This window comes from Jaculus jaculus, chromosome 4 (assembly GCF_020740685.1).
Source record: "Jaculus jaculus isolate mJacJac1 chromosome 4, mJacJac1.mat.Y.cur, whole genome shotgun sequence".
NCBI classification, from domain to species: Eukaryota; Metazoa; Chordata; class Mammalia; order Rodentia; family Dipodidae; genus Jaculus; species Jaculus jaculus.
Genome location: NC_059105.1, coordinates 104,397,119 through 104,420,768, shown reverse-complemented (window position 1 = coordinate 104,420,768; position 23,650 = coordinate 104,397,119). Strand labels below are relative to the sequence as shown.

At 37.8% G+C, this 23,650-nt stretch overlaps 1 protein-coding gene across 4 annotated transcripts in view; it reads right to left on the bottom strand.

The window, feature by feature from the left end:
* The window catches only part of Septin10 (septin 10), a 46,894-nt gene that overhangs the window by 19,062 nt on the left and 4,182 nt on the right, over window positions 1-23,650 (bottom strand). For 2 of the 4 annotated variants that reach the window (XM_045147929.1, XM_045147930.1), the window contains exons 2-3: window positions 4,517-4,634; window positions 3,983-4,178 (exon numbers count right to left, since the gene is read on the bottom strand). In XM_045147929.1, coding sequence (XP_045003864.1) covers window positions 3,983-4,178; window positions 4,517-4,634 — 314 coding nt within the window. Of the gene's footprint in view, window positions 1-3,982; window positions 4,179-4,516; window positions 4,635-5,686; window positions 5,794-23,650 lie in introns of those variants that run through there. The other 2 variants (XM_045147931.1, XM_045147932.1) reach the window with 2 other exon arrangements.

The window sequence follows — 23,650 nt, the reverse complement described above, 5'->3', positions numbered from 1 at the left end:
ATGGCTTAGCAATTAAGTGCTTGCCTGTGAAGCTTAAGGACCCTGGTTCAAGGCTCGATTCCCCAGGACCCACGTTAGCCAGATACACAAAGGAGTGCACACATCTGGAGTTCATTTGTAGTGGCTGTAGGCCCTGGCATGCCCATTCTCTCTCTCCCCCCCTCTCTCTTGCTCTATCTGCTTCTTTTTCTCTGTTACTCTCAACTAAATAAATAAAAATGAATAAAATTTAAAAAAACAGCAACAAAGGAATCTTAGTATTACAGGAGAACAATAAAAACATAGATCTTAAAACACTGGAGGAAAAAAGGAGAGAAACAGGCAAGTTCTAATAGCCAAAGTGGAAACAGAGGAAAGCAGAATGATAACCAATGTCAGTAACTGCGGGCTCTGAACTGTATGAGAGCAAAACAGGGTTTTATTAATAGAAAGTAACATGTGTAAATGACACTAAGAATGATGATATGTTATATAATTAAGAAAGATAAAATAGCCAGGTGTGAGGGTGTACTCTTTAATCTCAGCTCTTGTGAAGTTGAAGTAGGAGGATCACTGTGAGTTCAAGGGCAGCCTGAAACTACAGAGTAAGTTCAAGGTCAGCCTAAGATAGAGCCAGACCCCTCTTCAAACAACAAAAGAAAAGATAAAAATGGTAGTGCTAAGATTACAAGCACGTACCACCACCCATGTTGTTTTTAACATGGGTTCTGGTGACAGGAGACATCTTCTACAGTAAGCACTTTATCAACTTGAACCTTAGCCTCAGTTAAAATCCCAACTATTCTACATTGCATTTGTCTATGTGTATTTCCACATAAAAATGCAAAGATTATTCTTACATTAGATTAAGTTAAAAATTAGATATTAGGATTTAAATCTCTATCAAAAAGTGAGGAAGGGAAGGAATGAGGGAAGAAGAATGATAAACATTGGTATCTGAGAAGACCAAATAAGATGGCAATGCTCTGTTGAGACTAATCAAGAAGAAAATTTTTGAACTATATACATAAAATCACTAATCACTTAAAATGACTGACTTATTTTACAAAAAAAATGCATTAATAAAGCTAGGAAGAAGGGAAAGAGAGAAGGAAAGAACTAAAAAGGTATGAGAAAACACCCAACTAATAGAAACAGTTCTGGAGTTCATCTGCAGTGGCTGGAGATACTGGCACATCCATACTTTCTGTTAGTCTCTTCTAACTCTTGTGCTTGAAAATAAATTAAATTAAATGCTAAAAAAAAAAACAACAACTGGCTTCTCAGAAGACAAAAATGGTACTAGCCATGAGGGCACAACTGAACTAGACTTTGACTTTCTGTGTTAGATGGCACCCATAAAAACATGCCTATGTATTATTTTAGTAACTGATTTTTTTAATCCCACAAATTAATTAATTGGAAAAAGTTAAAATTTATTTTCATGATACATTTGTATAAAATTTACATTTATTATAGGTCTCAGTCCATAAGACTAATGTCAGGAGACCAAGTATATTGTTCTTATGTTTAAATTCATTTAAAATATTTTTACTGGAACTGGGGAGATGGCTCAGTAGGTAATAAAATCACTGCCTAAGCAGGAGAACATAAATTTAATCAGCAGCATCCATATAAAAAGTTTGGCATGGCCACACATACCTGCAATCCCAGTGTTATAGTTATCTTCTTGTTGCTGGGACAAGGTACCTGACCCAAAGCTGCTGATGGCAGGAAAGTTTTTTATTGTGACTTATAGTCTTGAGACGAAGCTTCATGTTGGCAGGTAAACACATAGAATGAGCAGAGACTGGACATCTCTGCCACAGCAGGTAAAAAACAGAAGCAGGAGCATAAGCTCAACTCTAGCAATGGGGAGCTGGCTATAACACCCCTAAGTCAGGCCCCAACATCATACCTCCCAAACTGCCATCAGCTGGGGACCAAGCATTCAGGCCACATAAGTTTATAGGGGACACCTGATTCAAACCACCACGCCCAGTGTGGAGGGCAGAAGACATAGAAGAATGTTGGGGCTCACTGGTCAGCCAGTCCAACCAAAAAACAGCAAAACAGTGAGATCCAGGTTCAAGGAGAGACTATGTCTCAAGGAATTAAGGTGGGACAGAGACAGAAAAGGACACCCAACATCCTCTTCTGGCATCTGTTTATGTAGGAATGATGGCATGCACATACGCATACACACATTCATACAACTTGTGTACATAAACACAACACACATACTACACGCACACAACAAAATGTACTTTTCCTTACACACAAATTAGTTCTATGTTAATATCCACCTTATTATAATTAATAACACATAAAACAAGGTATCACACAGGCCTGGCAACTGATATTAGTGTACTCCTTTCTAGACGTTCCACATGAGTCCTTTCTTTATAGTGCTGAAAGGCTACAGTCTAACTTGTATTATAGAGAGTCAAAGTGTACATAATGATTCTGGAAAATAAATTGTGATAATCAAAGTAGACTAATTTGGGAAAGGAAAAAGAACAAGAAATTTTCCTAACCTATTTCTTTCTTTATTTTGTGCTTCAAGCAGAATCTTTCATCAATCTTTGTAATACTATAGAATAAGGAAAAGAAATAATGATATAAAATGTGAACTAAGCTAGGTATGCTAGTGCATGCCTTTAATCCCAGCATTTGGGAGGCAGAGGTAGGAGGATTACCATGAGTTCAAGGCCAGCCTGAGACTAAGTAGTGAATTCCAGGTCAGCCTGGGCTAAAGTGAGACCCTACCTCAAAAAAACAAAACCAAAAAAAGGGTAACTAAGCCAGGCATGGTGGTGCATGCTTATAATCCCTGCCCTTTGGAGGAGAGGTAGGAAGATCACTGTTGAGTTTGAGGCCAGCCTGAGACTACAGAATGAATTTCAGGTCAGCCTGAGCTACAGTGAGACCATACATCGAAAAACAACAACAAAAACAATTAACATTGCATCACTTAAACCATTGCTAACAGCCATTTGAATTTCTTGCTCCTTGGGGCTTTTGCTTTCTCTCTTTCCCTCCCTCTCTTGGTCTCTCTTACTATCTCCTTGGTATAGGCTCACCCTTCTCTCATACTTTCTCACTTTCCCATCTGTTCCCTCTTTCTCTCCCTCCCTCCATCCTTCTCTTGCTCTCTTGCTAGTGTGTATACCCCCTTTCTCCATGTGCGCTCTCTCTCTCTCTCTCCCCCTTCTCTCTTACCCATTACAATAGCCTTAAACTAAAAAAAAAAATTTAAGAAAGCAAGCAAAACAAAACAAAAAACCAAGTTTCCTACAACGTTTAATTATGTAACTGGCTACTTCAGTGGAAATTGAGTTTAAAAAATTAGTTAATGTACTATTTGGCCATTGTATATATTTTCCCTTATAGAACCTATGTTTTTCCCCTCAGTAAGGTAAGTCTTCTTTGAAACTTAGAATAACTGAATATATATTAAATATCAGGACAAAACTTAGGCTACTTTTGCTGAAATATATATTTTAACGATGTTTCAACTTATTGTAAAGAAATATGACAACTAGCTAGAAAAATATCAGCTTACTAATAAGAATAAAACATTGGGGCTGGAGAGATGGCTTAGCGGTTAAGCGCTTGCCTGTGAAGCCTAAGGACCCCAGTTCGAGGCTCGGTTCCCCAGGTCCCACGTTAGCCAGATGCACAAGGGGGCGCACGCGTCTGGAGTTCGTTTGCAGAGGCTGGAAGCCCTGGCGCGCCCATTCTCTCTCTCTCTCTCTCTCTCCCTCTATCTGTCTTTCTCTCTGTGTCTGTCGCTCTCAAAGAAAGAAAGAAAGAAAGAAAGAAAGAAAGAAAGAAAGAAAGAAAGAAAGAAAGGAAAAAACATTGCTTAGTTCTTTAAAAGAAATTATATGAAAGGTATGGATTATACCAGAGGCAAATCAAATCATAACTCAAGGACAATAAGGGAAATGGTCTTGATCCTAAAATAAAACTTGTTTTACTATAAAAAGTAAACACATACCTCTCTTCTTTGTTTATTTGATCACCAAATCCCACTGTATTCACAATGGTCAGTTTCAACCGAACATTGCTTTCCTGAAGTTCATAAGTTTGTGCTCTAAGTCTAACATTTGGACAGAAATGTGAGGATTCATGCTCTTCAAAATTAGTGTTAAACAATGTGTTAATCAGTGTTGATTTTCCAATTCCAGTCTCCCCTGAAAGAAACAAAGGTACATGGGATCAGTATGAAGAATCACATCTGTAAACTCTTCAAGTAGTTTGAAGGATTGCAACTATTTTATAGATAGGATGCCCAGGAAAGAAATACATGCTAAACTGGTCCAAAATCATTATCAGACCAGAGAAATGACTACATATGCTAGGTTAACCTGGAACACTGAAGGGAGCACTTTAATGTTTACAAAACTAACAAAAAGTTTAAAGCTACAAAACCCAAAACTAACAGAATTTAAACAACTGAGCATATATATACTGTTTATATAAGGGATGAAATTAGTACAGTGATTTGAAGAACATAGTTAGTGGCACTCACCCACACACAGAATATTAAAGCAGAAGCCTTGCTGAATGGATCTATCAACCAGCTGATCTGGTAAACTCTCAAAACCAACATGGCCACACATAGTCAAGGAACGGGTATTTTCTCTTTGCTGAAAGAAAACATCAACAAGTATAATAACTCTGAAGGACCATAAAGGCACATTTTAAAGGATAAATATAATTTACCAAAGTAACTAAGAAAGATTTTAAGATTTCTGCTCCTCACTGAAGATGTAAGTCATTAATTAAATTTGTGAGAAAAATCAGTATCTCATTAAAACACACAGTTCTTATTCACTTCATACAACAGTCCAGTACAATTTGTAACATTAAAAACAAGACTTCTAGGGCTGGAGAGGTGGCTCAGCAGGTAAAGGCACTTGCTTGAAAAGCCTAACGGCCTGGGTTTGATTCCCCAGCACCCACATAAAATCAGATGCACAAAGTGGCACATAAGCCTGGTGGGCATTTCCAGTAGCACGAGGCCATGGAGTGCCCATACTCACTCTTTTTTTTTTTTGTCTTTCTCTTTCTTCGTGTCTCTCCCTCAAATAAATAAGCAAAAATACTTTTTAAAAGTACGATTTCTGGGCTGGAGGGATGGCTTTGGTTAAGGAATTTGCCTGCAAAGCCAAAGGACCCAGGTTTGATTCCCCAGGACCCACATCAGCTAGATGCACAAGGGTGCACACACGTCTAGGGTTAGTTTGCAGTGGCTAGAGGTCCTGGCATATCCCTTCTCTCTCTCTCCCTCCCTCCCTCTCTCTCAAATAAATAAATAAAAATTATGCACACACACACACACACACACACACACACACACACACACACACGTTTTAAAGTATGACTTCTAAATCTTATTTTAGCAAGCTTATATCCTCATCGGGTAATCTTTTTGTGTGCATAAGATAGGCTTACATTTCAAGACAGCTTTATCAGAGCAATGTATAACCTTTTAGTATTACTTGAATTGAGAACTCCCAATATCATGCCTTATTCTTGTGACACATTAGAGTAAATTGTCTCAGCTGGAGGTAACATTACTTCTTTGGTTTTTGGGAGTTCCCCCAACATTTATTATTACAAAAATTTGGTACTGAGCCCTAAAAAAGCCTTATATTGGAAAGAAAAAAACTTCTTTACTTGTTGCATCAAAAGTTACCTCAGGCACCTCCAAGGCTGTCTGTAGTTGATTAAGTGGGGACTTGAGCAGTGTCAGTCTTTAAGGGAAGCCATTACTGGAGCTGAAGACCAATCTAGCCTTCAAAGAATGGCATGTCAAAAGGAAAAGCACACATATAAGGAACCTAGAAAAAACAAGCTATACTCAAATACCAGTTAACAGAAGAGAGCACAGGTAGAACCAGTAACACACACACACACACAAAAAAATGGCAAACATAAATACACACCTTTCAATAATATCTCTTAATATCAACGGTCTCAATGCCCCAACGAAAAGACATAGATTTGCAGACTGGGTTAAAAAGCAGGATCCTACAATTTGTTGTCTCCAAGAAACTCACCTTTCTACAAAGGATAGACACTATCTTAGGGTGAAAGGTTGGAAGACGGTGTTTCAAGCAAATGGGCCTAGAAAACAAGCAGGGGTTGCTATCCTAATATCAGACAGGGTAGACTTTAGTCCGACGTTAGTCAAGAAAGATAAGGAAGGTCACTTTATATTGATTAAGGGCACACTCCAACAGGAGGACATTACAATCCTAAACATATATGCACCTAACATGGGGGCTCCCAAATTCGTCAGACAAACACTATTAGAACTAAGGTCACAGATAACACCAAACACAGTGGTGGTGGGTGACTTTAACACCCCACTCTCATCAATTGACAGGTCATCCAGGGAAAGAATAAACAGAGAGGCATCTGGACTAAATGAGGTCATAGAAGATATGGACCTAACAGATATATACAGGACATTTCATCCAAAGGCTGCAGAATATATATTCTTTTCAGCAGCACATGGAACATTCTCTAAAATAGACCATATATTAGGACATAAAGCAAATCTCAACAAATTCAGGAAAATTGAAATAATTCCTTGCATTCTATCTGACCACAATGGAATTAAACTACAAATCAGTAGCAAGAAAGGCTATAGAGCATACACAAAATCATGGAAATTAAACAATACACTACTAAATGATGAGTGGGTCAATGAAGAAATCAAAAAGGAAATCAAAAAATTTATAGAGTCAAATGATAATGAGAACACAACATACCAAAATCTCTGGGACACAATGAAGGCAGTTCTAAGAGGTAAATTTATAGCCTTAAGTGCCTATATTAAGAAATTAGAAAGGTCGCAAGTAAACGACCTAATGCTTCGCCTTAAAGCCTTGGAAAAAGAAGAACAAGGCAAACCAAAAATTAGTAGACGGGAAGAAATAATAAAGATTAGGGCAGAAATTAATGAAATAGAAACAAAAAGAACAATCCAAAGAATTAATGAAACAAAGAGTTGGTTCTTTGAAAGGATAAACAAGATTGATAAACCCTTAGCAAATCTGACCAAAAGAAAGAGAGAAGAGACACAAATTAATAAAATCAGAGATGAACAAGGCAACATCACAACAGATTCCAGAGAAATTCAAAAAATCATAGGGACATACTACAAAAGCATATACTCCACAAAGTATGAAAATCTGAAAGAAATGGATGATTTCCTTGATCTATATGACCTACCTAAATTAAATCAAAATGAGATTAATCACTTAAATAGACCTATAACAAACATGGAGATCCGAACAGTTATCAATAATCTCCCAACTAAAAAAAGCCCAGGCCCGGATGGATTCACTGCTGAATTTTACCAGACTTTTAAGGAAGAGTTAACACCATTGCTTCTTAAGCTTTTCCAGGAAATAGAAAAAGAAGGAATTCTACCAAACTCCTTCTATGAGGCCAGCATCACCCTGATACCAAAACCAGGCAAAGATAGAACAAAAAAAGAAAATTACAGACAAATCTCCCTCATGAACATAGATGCAAAAATTCTCAACAAAATATTGGCAAACAGAATACAAGAGTATATCAAAAAGATCATTCACCCTGACCAAGTAGGCTTTATCCCAGAGATGCAGGGATGGTTCAACATACGCAAATCTATAAATGTAATACATTACATAAACGGGTTGAAGGACAAAAATCACATGATCATCTCATTAGATGCAGAGAAAGCATTTGACAAAATCCAACATCCCTTCATGATAAAAGTCCTATAGAGACTGGGAATAGAAGGAACATATCTCAATATAATAAAGGCTATTTATGACAAGCCTACAGCCAACATATTACTAAATGGGGAAAAACTGGAAGCTTTTCCACTAAAATCAGGAACAAGACAAGGGTGTCCACTGTCCCCACTTTTATTTAATATAGTTTTGGAAGTCTTAGCCATAGCAATAAGGCAAGAGACACACATAAAAGGGATACAAATTGGAAAGGAAGAAATCAAGTTATCATTATTTGCAGATGACATGATTCTATACATAAAGGACCCTAGAGACTCTACTAGCAAGCTGTTAGAGCTGATCAAAACCTACAGCAATGTAGCAGGATACAAAATAAATACACAGAAATCAGTAGCCTTCATATATGCTAACAACAAACACACAGAGGATGAAATCAGAGAATCACTCCCATTCAAAATTGCATCAAAAAAAAAAAAATACCTTGGAATAAATCTAACCAAGGAAGTAAAGAATCTATACAATGAGAACTTTAAAACACTCAAGCAAGAAATTGCAGAAGACACTAGAAAGTGGAGAAACATCCCTTGTTCCTGGCTTGGAAGAATCAATATTGTGAAAATGGCAATCTTACCTAAAGCAATCTACACATTTAATGCAATCCCTATCAAAATTCCAAAGGCTTTCTTCATGGAAATAGAAAAAACAATCCAAAAATTCATTTGGAATCACAAAAAACCTCGAATATCTAAAATAATACTGAGCAACAAAAAAGAGGCTGGTGGTATCACCATACCTGATTTTAACCTATACTACAGAGCCATAGTAACAAAAACAGCATGGTACTGGCACAAAAACAGACATGTAGATCAGTGGAACAGAATAGAGGACCCAGATGTAAGCCCAAGTAGCTATAGCCACCTGATATTCGATAAAAATGCCAAAAATACTCATTGGAGAAGAGACAGCCTCTTCAGCAAATGGTGTTTTGAAAACTGGATAAATATCTGCAGAAGGATGAAAATAGATTCTTCTCTCTCGCCATGCACAAGAATTAAGTCCAAATGGATTAAAGACCTTAACATCAGACCGGAAACTTTGAAACTGCTAGAGGAAAAAGTAGGGGAAACCCTTCAACATATTGGTCTTGGCAAAGACTTTCTGAATACAACCTCAATTGCTCAGGCAATAAAACCACAGATTAACCACTGGGACCTAATGAAATTACAAAGATTTTGCACCGCAAAGGACACAGTGAAAAAAGCAAAGAGGCAACCTACAGAATGGGAAAAAATCTTCGCCAGCTATATATCTGATAGAGGATTAATATCTAGGATATACAAAGAACTCAAAAAGTTAACCAATAAGGAATCAAACAAGCCAATCAAAAAATGGGCTATGGAGCTAAATAGAGAGTTCTCAAAGGAAGAAATACGAATGGCATATAAGCATCTAAAAAAATGTTCTACATCACTAGTCATCAGGGAAATGCGTATTATAACTACATTGAGATTCCATCGCACTCCTGTCAGATTGGCCACCATCATGAAAACAAATGATCATAAATGTTGGTGGGGATGTGGAAAAAAAGGAACCCTTCTGCACTGCTGGTGGGAATGCAATCTGGTCCAGCCATTGTGGAAAACAGTGTGGAGGTTCCTAATATATGACCCAGCTATAGCGCTCCTAGGCATATATCCAAAGGACTCATCTCATTTCCTTAGAAGTACGTCCTCAACCATGTTTATTGCTGCTCAATTTATAATAGCTGGGAAATGGAACCAGCCTAGATGTCCCTCAACAGATAAGTGGATAATGAAGATGTGGTACATTTATACAATGGAGTTCTACTCAGCGGTAAGGAAAAATGAAGTTATGAAATTTGCAGAAAAATGGATGGACCTGGAAAGTATTATACTAAGTGAGGTAACCCAGGCCCAGAAAGCCAAGCGCCACATGTTCTCTCTCATATGTGGATCCTAGCTACAGATGACTGGGCTTCTGCGTGAGAATGAAAATACTTAGTAGCAGAGGCCAGTAAGTTGAAAAGGAGACATAAAGGGTGGAGAAAGGAAGGGAGGAGGATACTTAATAGGTTGATATTGTATATATGTAATTACAATGATTGTAATGGGGAGGTAATATGATGGAGAATGGAATTTCAAACGGGAAAGTGTGGGGGTGGGGAGGGAGGGAATTACCATGGGATATATTTTATAATCATGAAAAATGTTAATAAAAATTTAAATAAAAAAGAAAAAAAGAATGGCATGTCACCTCTTACAAGGTAACTTATTGCAGTCAGATTTACATTGCTGGCAGAAATCACCTAACCAAGAGCAGATTTTGGAAAAAAAGGAAGGGTTTATTTTGGCTTATAGACTCAATTGGGAGCTCCATCATAGCAGGGGTAAATGACGATATGAGTAGAGAGTGGAGACTAACCCCTGGCCTACATAATGTGGACAATAGCAACAGGAGAGTGTGCCAAACATATACTGCTCCAGTTGGTGTGAATTCCCAAATCTCTATCAGCTGGGGACCTAGCATTCAGAACACCTAAGTTTATGGGGGACACCTGAATCAAACCACCACAGTAACCTTCTGGTTTCTTTGAACTCCAGTGAGGGCAGTTTTTTTTTTTCCAGTGTCCTGGTTCCCCATCAGTGTGGCAAGCATTAACCCTTTAGAAGGTCCTCTTTAGCCTGGGATTTCTCTGAAGTAGAAGGTATGCAGCTGTATGGAAATTATATATTATCTCACAGACTAAAGTTACCAACTGAACTTGTTCTTGTATCTAAAATCATTCCTCCTACATCTCTTGAATTGTCATACTTTTGTTGTTGAAAATTCCAAAAGCAAAATTTAAAACTTAAATATGCTTTTGAAGCTTTCTACTGATGTTTGGATAGATTGGCTAATGAAATTACAACCCAACAATATCTGACCTTAGGATTTTAAATAATAATAATAGTAAACTTTAAATGTTTTATATTTTATAAGCCTCTTTTTTGTAATTTACTCTATCTTTTCTAACACGTTTAAGTTTTTCATCTTGCCCTTATGGAAAATCTGTTGCTTTAGGAAAAAACTGTGATTAAATTTTTTTTTTTATGTAAACACATCCCTTTTTTCTTTAACCTTTACTAAAGGTGTATTTGATAACTATAACTTTCCATTAAGAAAATCATGAAAAAGGGACGGAGGAGATCATTAAGTGAAAGAAACCACTTTAAGAAAAAGGGCTGCAAAGATGGCTTAATGGTTAAGGTGCTTGCCGGCAAACCTAAGGACTCATGTTTGACTCTTCAGATCCCATGTAAGCCAGATGCAAAAAGTAAGAAAAAACAAAGAATATCTAGATTTAAGTGTTTGTATGTGTGAGAGAGACGCACACAGAGAGACAGAAAGAGAGAAATATGAAAGGGGAGGAAGAGATGTTAAAGTAGGATGTAGGAGTGAAGAAGGAGGGGGGAAATAAAATACATGTGAAATGAAAATACAAGTGGGGACTATTTGAGGGCAGGAAGGAGACCAGTGAGATAAAGGTGCACATGGAAAGTAGTGAGAGGAGGAAAATGACTAAGAGTAAAGTACGCTGGCATCCACGTAGGAAAATGTCAAAAAGAAGCCATTAGTTGGTATATTAACTTAGAAACTTAATTTAAAAAGGAAAAAATGTATCTTACTTGTTGCATGAAAAATATATGTTCAATATATACAATAATGTACTTATATACACACACAAATTATAAGGTATCAGCAAACTCCATATACAAGTAGGAAGACTAAGAACATTATTTAAAAGATAATGTAGCATTAAAAAGGAATAAAAGGCCGGGCATGGTGGTGCACGCCTGCCTTTAATCCCAGCAGTGGCAGGCAGAGGTAGGAGGATCCCGTGAGTTCAAGGCCACCCTGAGACTACAGAGTTAATTCCAGGTCAGCCTGGACCAGAGTGAGACCCTACCTCGAAAAACCAAAAAAAAAAAAAAAAAAGGAATAAAAGTACTTCTACTCAGCAGTAAATAAAAATGAAGTTATGAAATTTGCAGAAAAATGGATAGATCTGGAAAGGATTATAGTGAGGTAACCCAGGCCCAGAAAGCCAAGCGCCACATGTTCTCTCTCATATGTGGATCCTAGCTACAAATGAGTGGGCTTCTGCGTGAGAAAGAAAAAACTCAGTAGCAGAGACCAGTAAGTTAAAAAGGAGATATAAAGGGAAGAGAAAGGAAGGGAGGACGGGACTTAATAGGCTGGTATTGTATACATGTAAGTGCAATGATTGAGATGGGGAGGTAATATGATGGAGAATGGAATGTCAAAAGGGAAAGTGCGGGGGGGTGGGGTGGGAGGGTATTACCATGGGATATTTTTTATAATCATGGAAAATGTTAATAAAAATTGAGAAAAAGAAAAAAAAATGAGAAAAAGATGATCACAGAAAAAAAAAATTGTTTCCCGGATTGGAGAGATGGCTTAGCGGTTAAGGTGTTTGCCTGCAAAGCCAAAGGATCCCGGTTCAATTCTCCAGGACCCATGTAAGCCAGATGCACAAGAGGGAGCATGCATCTGGAGTTAGTTTGGCATGCCCCTCTCTCTGCCTCTTTCTTTCTCTCAAATAAATAAATAAATAAATGATATTTTTAAAAAAACTAATAAAAAACTTCAGTTCATTCTTAAAAAACTAGGTGTTCAAAATGAGGCAAATATCACTACAGTATGCCAGGGGAAACAGCACTGTTAAGAATGTGCCAGGGCACACAACAGCTCATGCCTTTAATCCTAGCACTAGAGAAGCTAGGATAGGAGGCTCACCAAGAGTTCAGAGACTCTGCCTCAAAAATAAATAGAATGCTCCAATTACAATATAGCTGAGAGCTGGAATTGTAACATTTAAACAAGCTCTTTAAAATAAAAACAATTATATCAATAAAAGATCTATTTTATAAGCCAGGCATGGTGGCACATGCCTTTAATCCCAGCACTTGGGAGGCAGAAGAAGTAGGAGGATTGCCGTGAGTTCAAGGCCACCCTGAGACTACATAGTTAATTCCAGGTCAGCCTGAGCCAGAATGAGACCCTACCTCAAAAAAAAAAAAAAAGAACTATTTTATATGCATCACTGTGCTAACTATTCTTTCCTATGTAATCTTTACAACACAATTGATCCCTACATACAACTGTGGTGCTTTGAATGTAACATGTCCCCCATAGGCTTAAGGGTTTGAATACTCATTTCCCAGTTGATGGTGCTATTTGGGAAGGTAGAGCTTTGCTAGAAGTGTGTCTCTGGGGACAGGCTTTGAGGTGTCACAACCCAGATCCAATTGCTGTTCTCTCCCCACTTCCAACCTGCTGATGTGATGGTATGAGCCAGTTTTCCTGCTTCTGTCATGTTTTCACCACTATCAAACTTCCCTTTGAAACTATAAACAAAAATATATCCTTTCTTCCCTAAGCGACTTCTGATCAAGTATTTTGTTATAGCAATGAGAAAGTAAGTGATAGAATGTCATTTTCACTGCCTGGAAGATAAGGAATCAAAAAGCGAATAAGCATTCAAGCCAGAATGCTGCAGGCACAGGTCTGACTGCAAAGCAACTTGAAAAACAAATGTATTATTACACGCTTTTTTTTTTATTTGATTTCATTTATTCATTTGAGAGCAACAGAGAGAAAGAGGGAAAGAGAGAGAGAGAGCGAGCGAGAATGGGCGCGCCAGGGCCTCCAGCCAATGCAAACGAACTCCAGACATGTGCGCCCCCTTGTGCATCTGGCTAAGGTGGGTCCTGGGGAATCAAGCCTTGAATGGGGTCCTTAGGCTTCACAGGCAAGCACTTAACCGCTAAGCCATCTCTCTAGCCCAGTTACACACTTTTCAACAGTAGAGAATGAAGTTAGAAGTTGAGCTGATTTAAAGGCACTATAATGCTCTTTTTTTTTTGGAGGTAGGGTCGTGCTGTAGCCCAGGCTGACCTGGAATTTACTATGTTGTTTCAGGGTGGCCTCTAACTCTCATGATTCTCTTACCTTGGCTTTCTGAGAGTGTTAGGTATAAAGGTGGTCACCAACTATTCCCAGCCTATAATGCTATTTTTGAGTTTAGCACAAGATACAGAATAAACGTGTGTGTGTGTGTGTTTGATGTATGCTTGGGTGTGTAGATGGATGTGTGCATGTGGAGGCCAGAGAACACCAGGTCCTATCATTGTTCTGCTTTGTTTCCTTAAGATGGAGTTTCTCACTGAACCCTGATTATTTTCAGACTCACTAACCAGCCAATTTCATGGATACTTCTGGTCTCCATTCTCCACAGTACTGGGATTACAGGTGTATATATGGCCATGCCCAGCTGTTTATGTAGGTTACTGGGGAATCCAACTAAGGGTGAGTCAGACCCTCATGTTCATATACATGTTCATGTACATGCTCATGCCTGCTGAGCCATCTCTCTAGCCCAAATTTTATTTTATTTTTTTTAAATTACTAGCCCCAAATTTTCAAGTATTGTTATGGGGATAAAGGTACAGGTCAGTAGTAATATAAATAAAATAATAAAGTAATAAAATAGCACTTGCCTAGCATGCACAAGGCCCTGGATCATTATCTCCATAACAATAACAGCAGCAGCAGCAGCAGCAGCAGCAACAGATGTAGGGGAAAAGCAAGTAATGCCAGTGTAGTGGTTTGATTCAGGTGTCCCCCTCACACTTAGGTGTTTTGAATGCTCCCTAGCTGGAAGCAATTTGGGAATTGGAGCCTGCTGAAGGTTATGTATTGTTGGGGGTGGTCTTTGGTATTACAGCCAGCTTCCCCTTGCCAGTGTTTGGCACACTCTCCTGTTGCTGTTGTCTACCTGATGTTGGCCAGGAGGTGATGTCCAACCTCTGCTCATGCCATCAGTTTTCCCTGCATCATGGAGATTCCCCTCAAGTCTGTAAGCCAAAATTAACCCTTTCCTCCCACAAACTACTGTTGGTTGGGTATTTTCTGCCAGCAACACAAAGCTAACTGTAACAGCCAATGTTGGGCTGCAGAGATGGTGCAGCTGTTAAAGGCACTGGGAACAAAGCCTGATAGCCCAGGTTCAATTTCCCAGTGCCCATGTCGAGCCAGATACACAAAGAGGATCATGCATCTGGTGTTCATTTGCAGTGGCAGAAGGCCCTGGTATGCCCATTCTCTCTCTCTCAAACAAATGAGTATTTAAAAAAAATAATGTTTGCTATTAGAATAATGATGATAGTTAACAGTGCAAAACTAGTTCCCTTCTAATCTTGATTTCTTAGCATCTTAGGTCTCTTCCTAGGTGATGACCACTATCTCATGACTTCTAGTCTGTGCAAGTTGAAGTACATGTATGAACAACATTCCTTTGTATACACTTAATAGTAATAACCAATTATTATCCTCTGTGGTTACACTGCTAATTCTCCCCTAGTGACTGTTTCATGTAACTGTAGCTCTGTGTTACTCTTTCCATGCCATATTGTTCTGTTATATACACTACAGTACACACTGATGCTCTTTATTGAGACAGCCCCATTGTCTGTAATTACAATTAACTGTGTTGCAACGAAAGCTTTGTCTGCATGTGCTATAGAAGGAAACCCTTACTGCCATCTTAGAAAATTTTATTTACCATATCAACTGTCTACTAAACTACATTTCACAAAATATAATCACAATCTACATTAGAGTAAAAACTGAAAGCCACTCTCTTAACAGTCAGTTTGAAAGGCATAACTGACATTGAAGTTCTATAGTTGGCAAATGAACATAGTACAGACTCAAAGAGGATGTGATATGTGGCACATCACCAACAGGAAACACACACTCAGATGTGAGCAAGTAGTTAATTTGTACCAGGAAGTGACCTAGAGCACATAGTGTCCTATCATATCCACTTTATCTAATCTACTATTCAGGACTCTGATCAGGGCCTGTAACCAAGTATTTTCTTGAAACTAAATGAACTCTAAAAGGATACTTCATATTTTCGTAGTGTGGTGGTTTGAATTAGGTATCCCTCATAAACTCCTTTGTTCTGCATGTTTGATCTCTATCTGATGACAATTTGGGAAATGGAGCCTTGATGGAGGAGGTGGGTTGCTAGAGGTATACCTTGACGGTTTACTAGCAGCCCCAGCTTGCCAGTTTTAGGAAGCTCGCTCTCATGCTGCAGTAGTCTATCTGCTGAGACAGAGGTGAAGTCCAGCCTCTGCTCATGCCATATTTTCCCATTATCATGGAGCTTCCCTACAGTCTGTAAGCCAAAATAAACCCTGTTCTCCCACAAGCTGCTTTTGGCTGGTGTTCATGCCAGCAAGGAGAAGGTAACTGCAACACTCAGTCTACCATTCAGTTACTATCCCTGATCTGGTCCTACTAATCTCATGTATACCTTTGCAGGCTGAAACCAGTGAGTCTTTCTTCCCAACCAGTCTTGTACTCAGAGCTTACTTTCTTCAGATTGATATTTTGCCTCTCTACTGTACTAATGTGACTATTTCACTATTCAGACCTCTAAGAGCCAAGCCCAGTTGCTCCATACATAGCCCACTATTTTGTAGATAGTTCATCAATAATTTCCCTGTGTTAAAGTCTGCCTCTCTAATTATACTCCAATTCCAGATTTTTCTTGAGGAGTTTCTTTTCCATAAGACAGTTTACAGATGTTTGAATACATGATGCTCTGGTGGAGCAACAGACTAATAATACTGGGGTAAAGGCAGGTTTTCTTTGTGCTAGTTGTTGCAGTCAGGTTTGCATTGCTGATAGAAATCACCCAACCAAGGGCAGCTTGTGGGAAAAAGAGGTTTATTTTGGCTTACAGGCTGGAGGGAAGCTCCATGATGGCAGGGAAAATGATGGCACGAGCAGAGGGTGGACATCACCCCCTGGCCAACATCAGGTGGGCAACAGCAATAGGAGAGTGTGCCAAACACTGGCAAGGGGAAACTGGCTATAATACCCATAAACCTGCCCCCAACAATACACTGCCTCCAAGAGGTGTCAATTCCCAAATCTCCATCAGCAGGGAACCTAGCATTCAAAACACCTACATTTATAGGGGACACCTGACTCAAATTACCACACTAGTTAAGAGATGCAATCATTCAGGGAGTGAAGGTATTAAGAACATAGGAGGAAGGGGCTGGGAGATGGCTCAGCAGTTAAGGTGTTTGCCTGCAAAGCCTAGTAACCCTGGTTCAATTCCTTAGTACCCATGTAAAGCCAGATACACAAAGTAGCACACGCATCTGGACTTTTTTTGTTTGTTTGTTTTGTTTTGTTTTTGCAGCAGTTGGAGGCCCTGGCAATTCTCTCTGTCTGACTTTCTTCTCTTTACTTCTCTCTCTGCTTATAAATACAATTAAAAAAAAAAGAAGACAGAAGGAGGGGGGAAAGAACACAGAAGGGAAGACTAAGGAAGTATAATGTATCCTCCCTTCTTGAAGGAATCCTTGTCAAGAGTATGAGTATATTACTAGGATGCCTTAACAAATGAAAGTATACTATTTGTAAAGTCTTTTAGTCATCATAAAGCATGTTTCTACATTTTAAGTGCTCAATAAATTCAGTTATTATCTCTTTTCTTTATCCAAGATTTGTTCACTGAGCTCCAGATCTTCAGGAAATGGAAAACATAATGAACGCAGGTTCAAGACTATAGTATAAATGAAAACCTGAAGTGATGGTGAAATTAAGGTGCTGAGCTTGAGTGACAAATCATCCTGATACAGCAAGGCAGGCAGCCAGAGGTAGCCCTCTAATTAACAACAGTGTGTCACCTTTGTTGCTTCATTAACTGGAGGCAAAACAGAGTACTCTGTTATTACTGACATTTTTATTTTGCTTACTTTTAGATGGTAATTTATGAACATGGCACAAAATTTCAAAGGTCATAAGAGGCAAGAGTGAAAAGTCTCCCTCTGTCCCTAATCTCTTTCTTTTCTAAATAATACTATCTGCCACTAGATGCTTGTCTATTTTATCAGAAATATTCTATATAGGGCTGGGAAGATGGCTCAGTGGGTAATAAACTTGCACTGCCATGCCTGGCTAAAACTCTGCAATTTTAAGATGGTTCTTATCTTGTTCATGCTGGTTTTGCTAGATGATTATCACTGAGATTATAATCTCAGTCTTATAAAAAGTGACTTATTATGACTTTGTTCTTAGAAAAACTAAAAAAGCTCCCTATGTCTTAGAAAAATCTGCAGTATACAATGTTAATATAGTTTGTCTAAGCTTCATGTAACCATCATAAATATTTCTTTAGTTAAGCTTTAAAATTGTTCAATGGTAAGAGGTATTTTGTATCTGCCATACTGTCTCTAATATATGTTAAAATCAGGCTTGTTTAACTTAACAATGACCAGGTTTTATTTTATTCTGGAGCTATGTATAGTCAGTCTCAGTCAAGGTTTCACTTAATTTATTGTCTCATTTCTGGTATCTTAAGTTCATTGCTTATAGAGATACTGATACTTAAAACATGTTTCCTGCCCTAGAAAAATAGTCTTAAATTGCTCTTATACTTCCATTTGGGGAGTAATTGGTACTTGCATTGATATGCAGACTAGCCAAGGTTGTTTCCAAACAGATGTTAAGTTGTTATACTGGCTTGTCTTTTTCCTGGCATACAATTTCTAGATTAAATCAATTGCCTTAAAGTTATTGATAAAATAATAAGATATTGTTTTCAGGGCTACTAAAATTTTCTTCCTAAGTGGAAGTTTCTGGTAATTATCTTCTATGTTGCCAATATCCATCTAGAAACAACAACAGCAGTAACAAAATATTCTGAGAAACACTCTGTAAACTATATTCTTAGGACACTCCTAGCAAATGTTATGGGACTACATGCTGACATGCATAATACTCCTAGACTTCACTGAAATACAATTTGTACTTCATTACTCAGTGAGCTAGAAACCTGGTGGGAGACAAAGTCTGCAGAGGAATTTTCACAGGTTCTAGTGTCAGACACTGGGAAGGAAGGAAGAGCAGCAAGAGAAAGTCTAGCATTTGCAAAAGGACTCCTAACGGATGCCCCAGAGGTTTGACCACAACTGATACTCCATCCGTTAAGGACTGCCCATGTACCCAATAGAATCTGTAACCAAATCTCCAAAAGAAAGACCAGGCTGCAAGAGCAGGATCATCCAGAAGAGTAACTAGCATCTGAGACCTAACAGACAAAATAGGGATTACCAGGTATAAAACAGGCTTTTGGGATCCAAGGAAAGCTGAAAGATTGAATCCAACATTCAGGTCAGACAGCATTCATATGCTTATCCCTATTCAGCTGTCTCCCTTTCACCTTTATTCTCCAAATTCCCAGTGTCAATTTAGCATGACCTTGGTCCTGCTGTGTGCTTGTTCTGTCCATGCACACAACCCTTCGGGACACTTTTTCTTTAAACTTACCCTTCCCTTTTGAATTTTCTACTCCTTAAGAATAAAGACTGGCCTGGTTTGTGAGAGTCTGTGTGTCTTAATTCCCTGAGAGCTGAGGCATGGTATCCGATCAGACCTCTTTACCTATTTTCAATTTACATTCAGCCCAAACTGCTTTACTCTACCTCCCATTTTTGTCCCTATTATCCCCACCTGTGAGTGATTTACATTCCATGCCTCTATGGCCCATCAATCTAATACCAATCACTAGTCTTATTCTGCATTTTTTAAAAGTAAATATATTAGTGTACACATTACTAATAAAACCTCTTTACATCCTAACTGGTACTAAAGATGCGATTAATTTTTATTTGACAATTACTGTATTCCATAGTGGGGCTACTCTTTGATTGTTAGTCAATCAGTATTCTACTCTCAGGGAAGGACTGGGTCAGATGCCCTGAGCTCAACTCTAAAATAGAAAAATGACACTTTAATTCTACTACAACCTGTTCCCTCAAGGATATTGTAATTAACATCACTCAAGGGATTAAAAAAAAAAATTCAAACAAATACCAAACCCAATCTTAATGCAAAAACACAAGGAATGCCAAGTGTGGTGGTACACATCTCTAATCCCAATCACTCAGGATGCAGAGGTAGTTTGAATCAGCCTGAGACTACACAGTGAATTACAGGTCAGTTTGGGCCAGACCCTACCTTGAATAAAACAAAAATTTTTTTTTTTTTCTAAAGAGCTCCCAAAAGTACCAATCTCAATTTAATGGTGTCCAAAGAGAGTGACTTATACAAAATACTAGATAAAGAATTCAAAAGAGCCAGACTTGGTGGCACATACCCTTAATCCCAGCATTTAGGAGGCAGAAGTGGACTGATGTGAGTTTGAGGGCACCGTAAGACTACACAGTGAATGCCATGTCAGCCTCATTTAGAGCAAGACTCTATATCAAAAAAAAAACCATGTGGAGCCCACAAACGTAAAAAGTGCAAATTGTCTATCTGTATATATTCAATGATTAATATCTATGATTCTAACCATCTAAGACTTCTCTGTACCAACTGCGTTTTTTTAATTTGAGACTATATGTGCAAGAAAATAAATGTCAGAGAATATGTTTACTTAAAAAAAAACTAAACAGAAAGAATAATTATAAATATACTTAAAGAAACTGAAGATGACACAAATAAGTTCCTGAATGAATTCCATGAGAACACACATAGCTGAATGAAATAAAAAATACAGAATATGAAAATTTAATTCAAAAAGGAGAATCATTAATCTACAGTGCTGGAAATGAAAATTTCATTAAGTCAAATAAAATGGCTATAGAAATTCTAATAGAATGTATCAGGAAGAAAGCAGAATGCAAGGGTGCAAGGGTTCTAAGACAGTAAAGCAGAATATACACTCTTGTTAGCAGCAGCCCATTGGAAATTTTTCTAAAATATATTACATAATAGGACACAAAACATGCTTTAACAAATATAGGAAATTTTAGATAACTTCTATCTGAGCACAATGGAATAAAGCCAGAAATCTACATCATGAGAAACTACAGTGAATATACAACTATTGAATGCTGAATGGGTCATTGAGGAAATAAAAAAATAAAACTTGCCTAAAATAAAAATTAAAACATATCAAATCCTATGGGATGCAATGCAAGGCATCCTAAGAGGGAAGCTTATCACAAGCAACTATATTTTTAAAAAAATCAGGGATAGAGAGATGGCTTTGTGGTTAAGGCACTTGTTTGTCTACAAAGCTTAAGGACCCAGGTTCAATTCCCCAGTACCCACATAAGACAGATGCACAAGTTAGCACATACTTCTGGAGTTTGTTTGTAGTGGCTTAAGGCCTTAATGTGCCCATTCTCTCTCTCTCTCTCTCAAATACATAAAGTACAAAAAAAGTTTATAAAAAATAAGAATAATCATTAAATAATGATGCACCCTTAGGGACTAAGCCAAACCTCAGATTAATAGATAAGAGAGGAAAAAATAAAAATCAAGGCAGAAATTAAAAAACTAATACAGCCAGGTATGGTGGCACACCCCTTTAATCCCAGCACACGGGAGGTAGGGGTAGGAGGACCACAATGAATTCGAGGCCACCCTGGGACTACAGAGTGAATTCCAGGTCAGCCTGGGCCAGAGTGAGACCCTACCTCGAAAAACAAAAACAACAACAACAAAAAAACAAAGAAAAAACCCACAAAAAACTGAATACAACAATGAAACCAAGAGTTCATTCTTTGAAAAGACAAACACGATCAATAAATCCTAGCTTCAATGACAATCCATGACCTCACAGTGCCTGACACTACCTCCTACACAAGGCTATCATAATAGGAAGAAAATATCATAACATCAAAATAAAAGAGAGACTGATTGAGAGGAGGAGGGGATATGATGGAGAGTGAAGTTTCAAAGGAGAAAGTTGGGGGATGTAAGGAATTACCATAGGATATTATTTACAATTATGGAAGTTGTCAACAAAAAAATATTAAAAATAAATAAATAAATCCTAGCTAAACTAACCAAAAGGAAGGTCCAAAGGTAATTTAGAGATGAAAAAGGAAACCTTATCACAAATGCCAGTAAAATTCAGAAAATTATTAGCACATACCTTAAAAGCTTATATTCCACTAAATTAGAAAATCTAAAAGAAATGGGTGGTTTTCTGGACATCTGTTACCTATCAAAGTTAACCCCAAATCAGATAAACAATTTAAACTGATCTATAACAAGCAATGAGATTCAATCAGTAATTATAAATACTATCTCCCAACTAAAAAAGTCTAGGCCCATTAGGTTTCATGGCTAAATTCTACTAAACCTTTAAAAATGAACAGCTGCTTTTTTTTTTTTTTTTCAAACTATACTGTTAAAAAAGGAATGCCTGCTATCAAATGTTTTTGAAGCCAATATTACTCACTTACCAACACCGGATAAAGACACAACAACAAATGATAAACCAAGGCTGGAGAGATGGTACAGGGGTTAAGGAGCTCATCTGCAATGCCTAATGACCCAGGTTCAATTCTCAAGTACCCATATATAAAGCCAGATGCACAAGGTGGTGCATGAATCTGGAGTGCCTTTGCAGTGGTTGGAAGCCCTGGCACACCCATTCTCTCTCTCCTTTCCTGTGTCTCCTTGCAAATAAATAAATATATTATTAAAAACAAGATAAACCAATCTCCCCAGTGAACTTATATGCAAGCATTCAAAATTCTCAAACACTTGAAATCCAAATTAAATAAAAAGATCATTCACCATGATCAAATTGGCTTCATTCCAGAGATGCCAGGGATGGCTCACTATATGCAAATCAATAAATGGGCTCAAGGATGGAAATGACATGATCATTTCAGTAGATGCAGAAAAGGATCTTTGACAATAAGACCTCCAGAATAAAATCCCTGAAGAGAGTCAGAATGGAGGAAACTTATCTCAACATAATAAAGACTATCTAGAACAAACTTACAGACAAAAGCTCAAGGCATTGCACTTAAATTGAAAACAAGATAAACCTGTCCACTTTCTCCATGCCTGGTCAATATAATATGAGAAGTCATGGCTAAAGTGATGAGAGAAGCAAATAGAAGGGATATCAATAGGAAAGGAAGATATTAAGTTATTCTTATTTGCAGAAAATATGATTATATGCATACAAGATGGTAAAGACTACCAGAAAACTCTTAGAGCTGATAAACACTTTCAGGTATGTAACAAGATACAAAATTAATACACAAAAATAAGTAAAATTCCTGTATCCCAAGAACAAACATGATGAGGAAAAAAAAGTAAACAATCCTATTCACAACTGCCTCAAAAAACACAAAGTGGGCTAGAGAGATGGCTTAGCAGTTAAGGTGCATGCCTGAAAAGCCTAAGAACCCAGATTGGATTCTCCAGGTCCCACATGAGCCAGATGCACATGGTAACACATGCATCTGGAGTTTATTTGCAGTGGCTAGAGGCCCTGGCGTACCCATTCTCTCTCTAATAAATAAATAATAAAATCTTTAAAATAAAACAAAGCAACCAACAAACATAAACCTTAGACTAAAACTAAGAAGTGAAAGACCTCTACAATGGAAAAATTGTGAAACACTAATGAAAGACACTACAACTTTCATGTTCAGACTGGCAGAATTTATACTGTGGAAATGGTTAGGTTACCAAATGCAATCTACAATCAATTCTCGCCAAAATTCCAATGTTGTTGTTTACAGAAATAGAAAAATGTCTTCAAATTTGTAAGGAAGCACAAAAGATTAGACAGAAAAAATGTGAGCAAAATGAGTAATGCTAGAGGTATCACTGTACCAGATTTCAAGTTATGTTGCAAGCTACAATAACAAAAAACAGTATTGTACTAACACAGAAACAGACAACACAGATCAATGAAACTGTAGATTTGAAGATCCACATATAACCTCACACAGCTACAGTCACCTGATGTTTAACAAAGG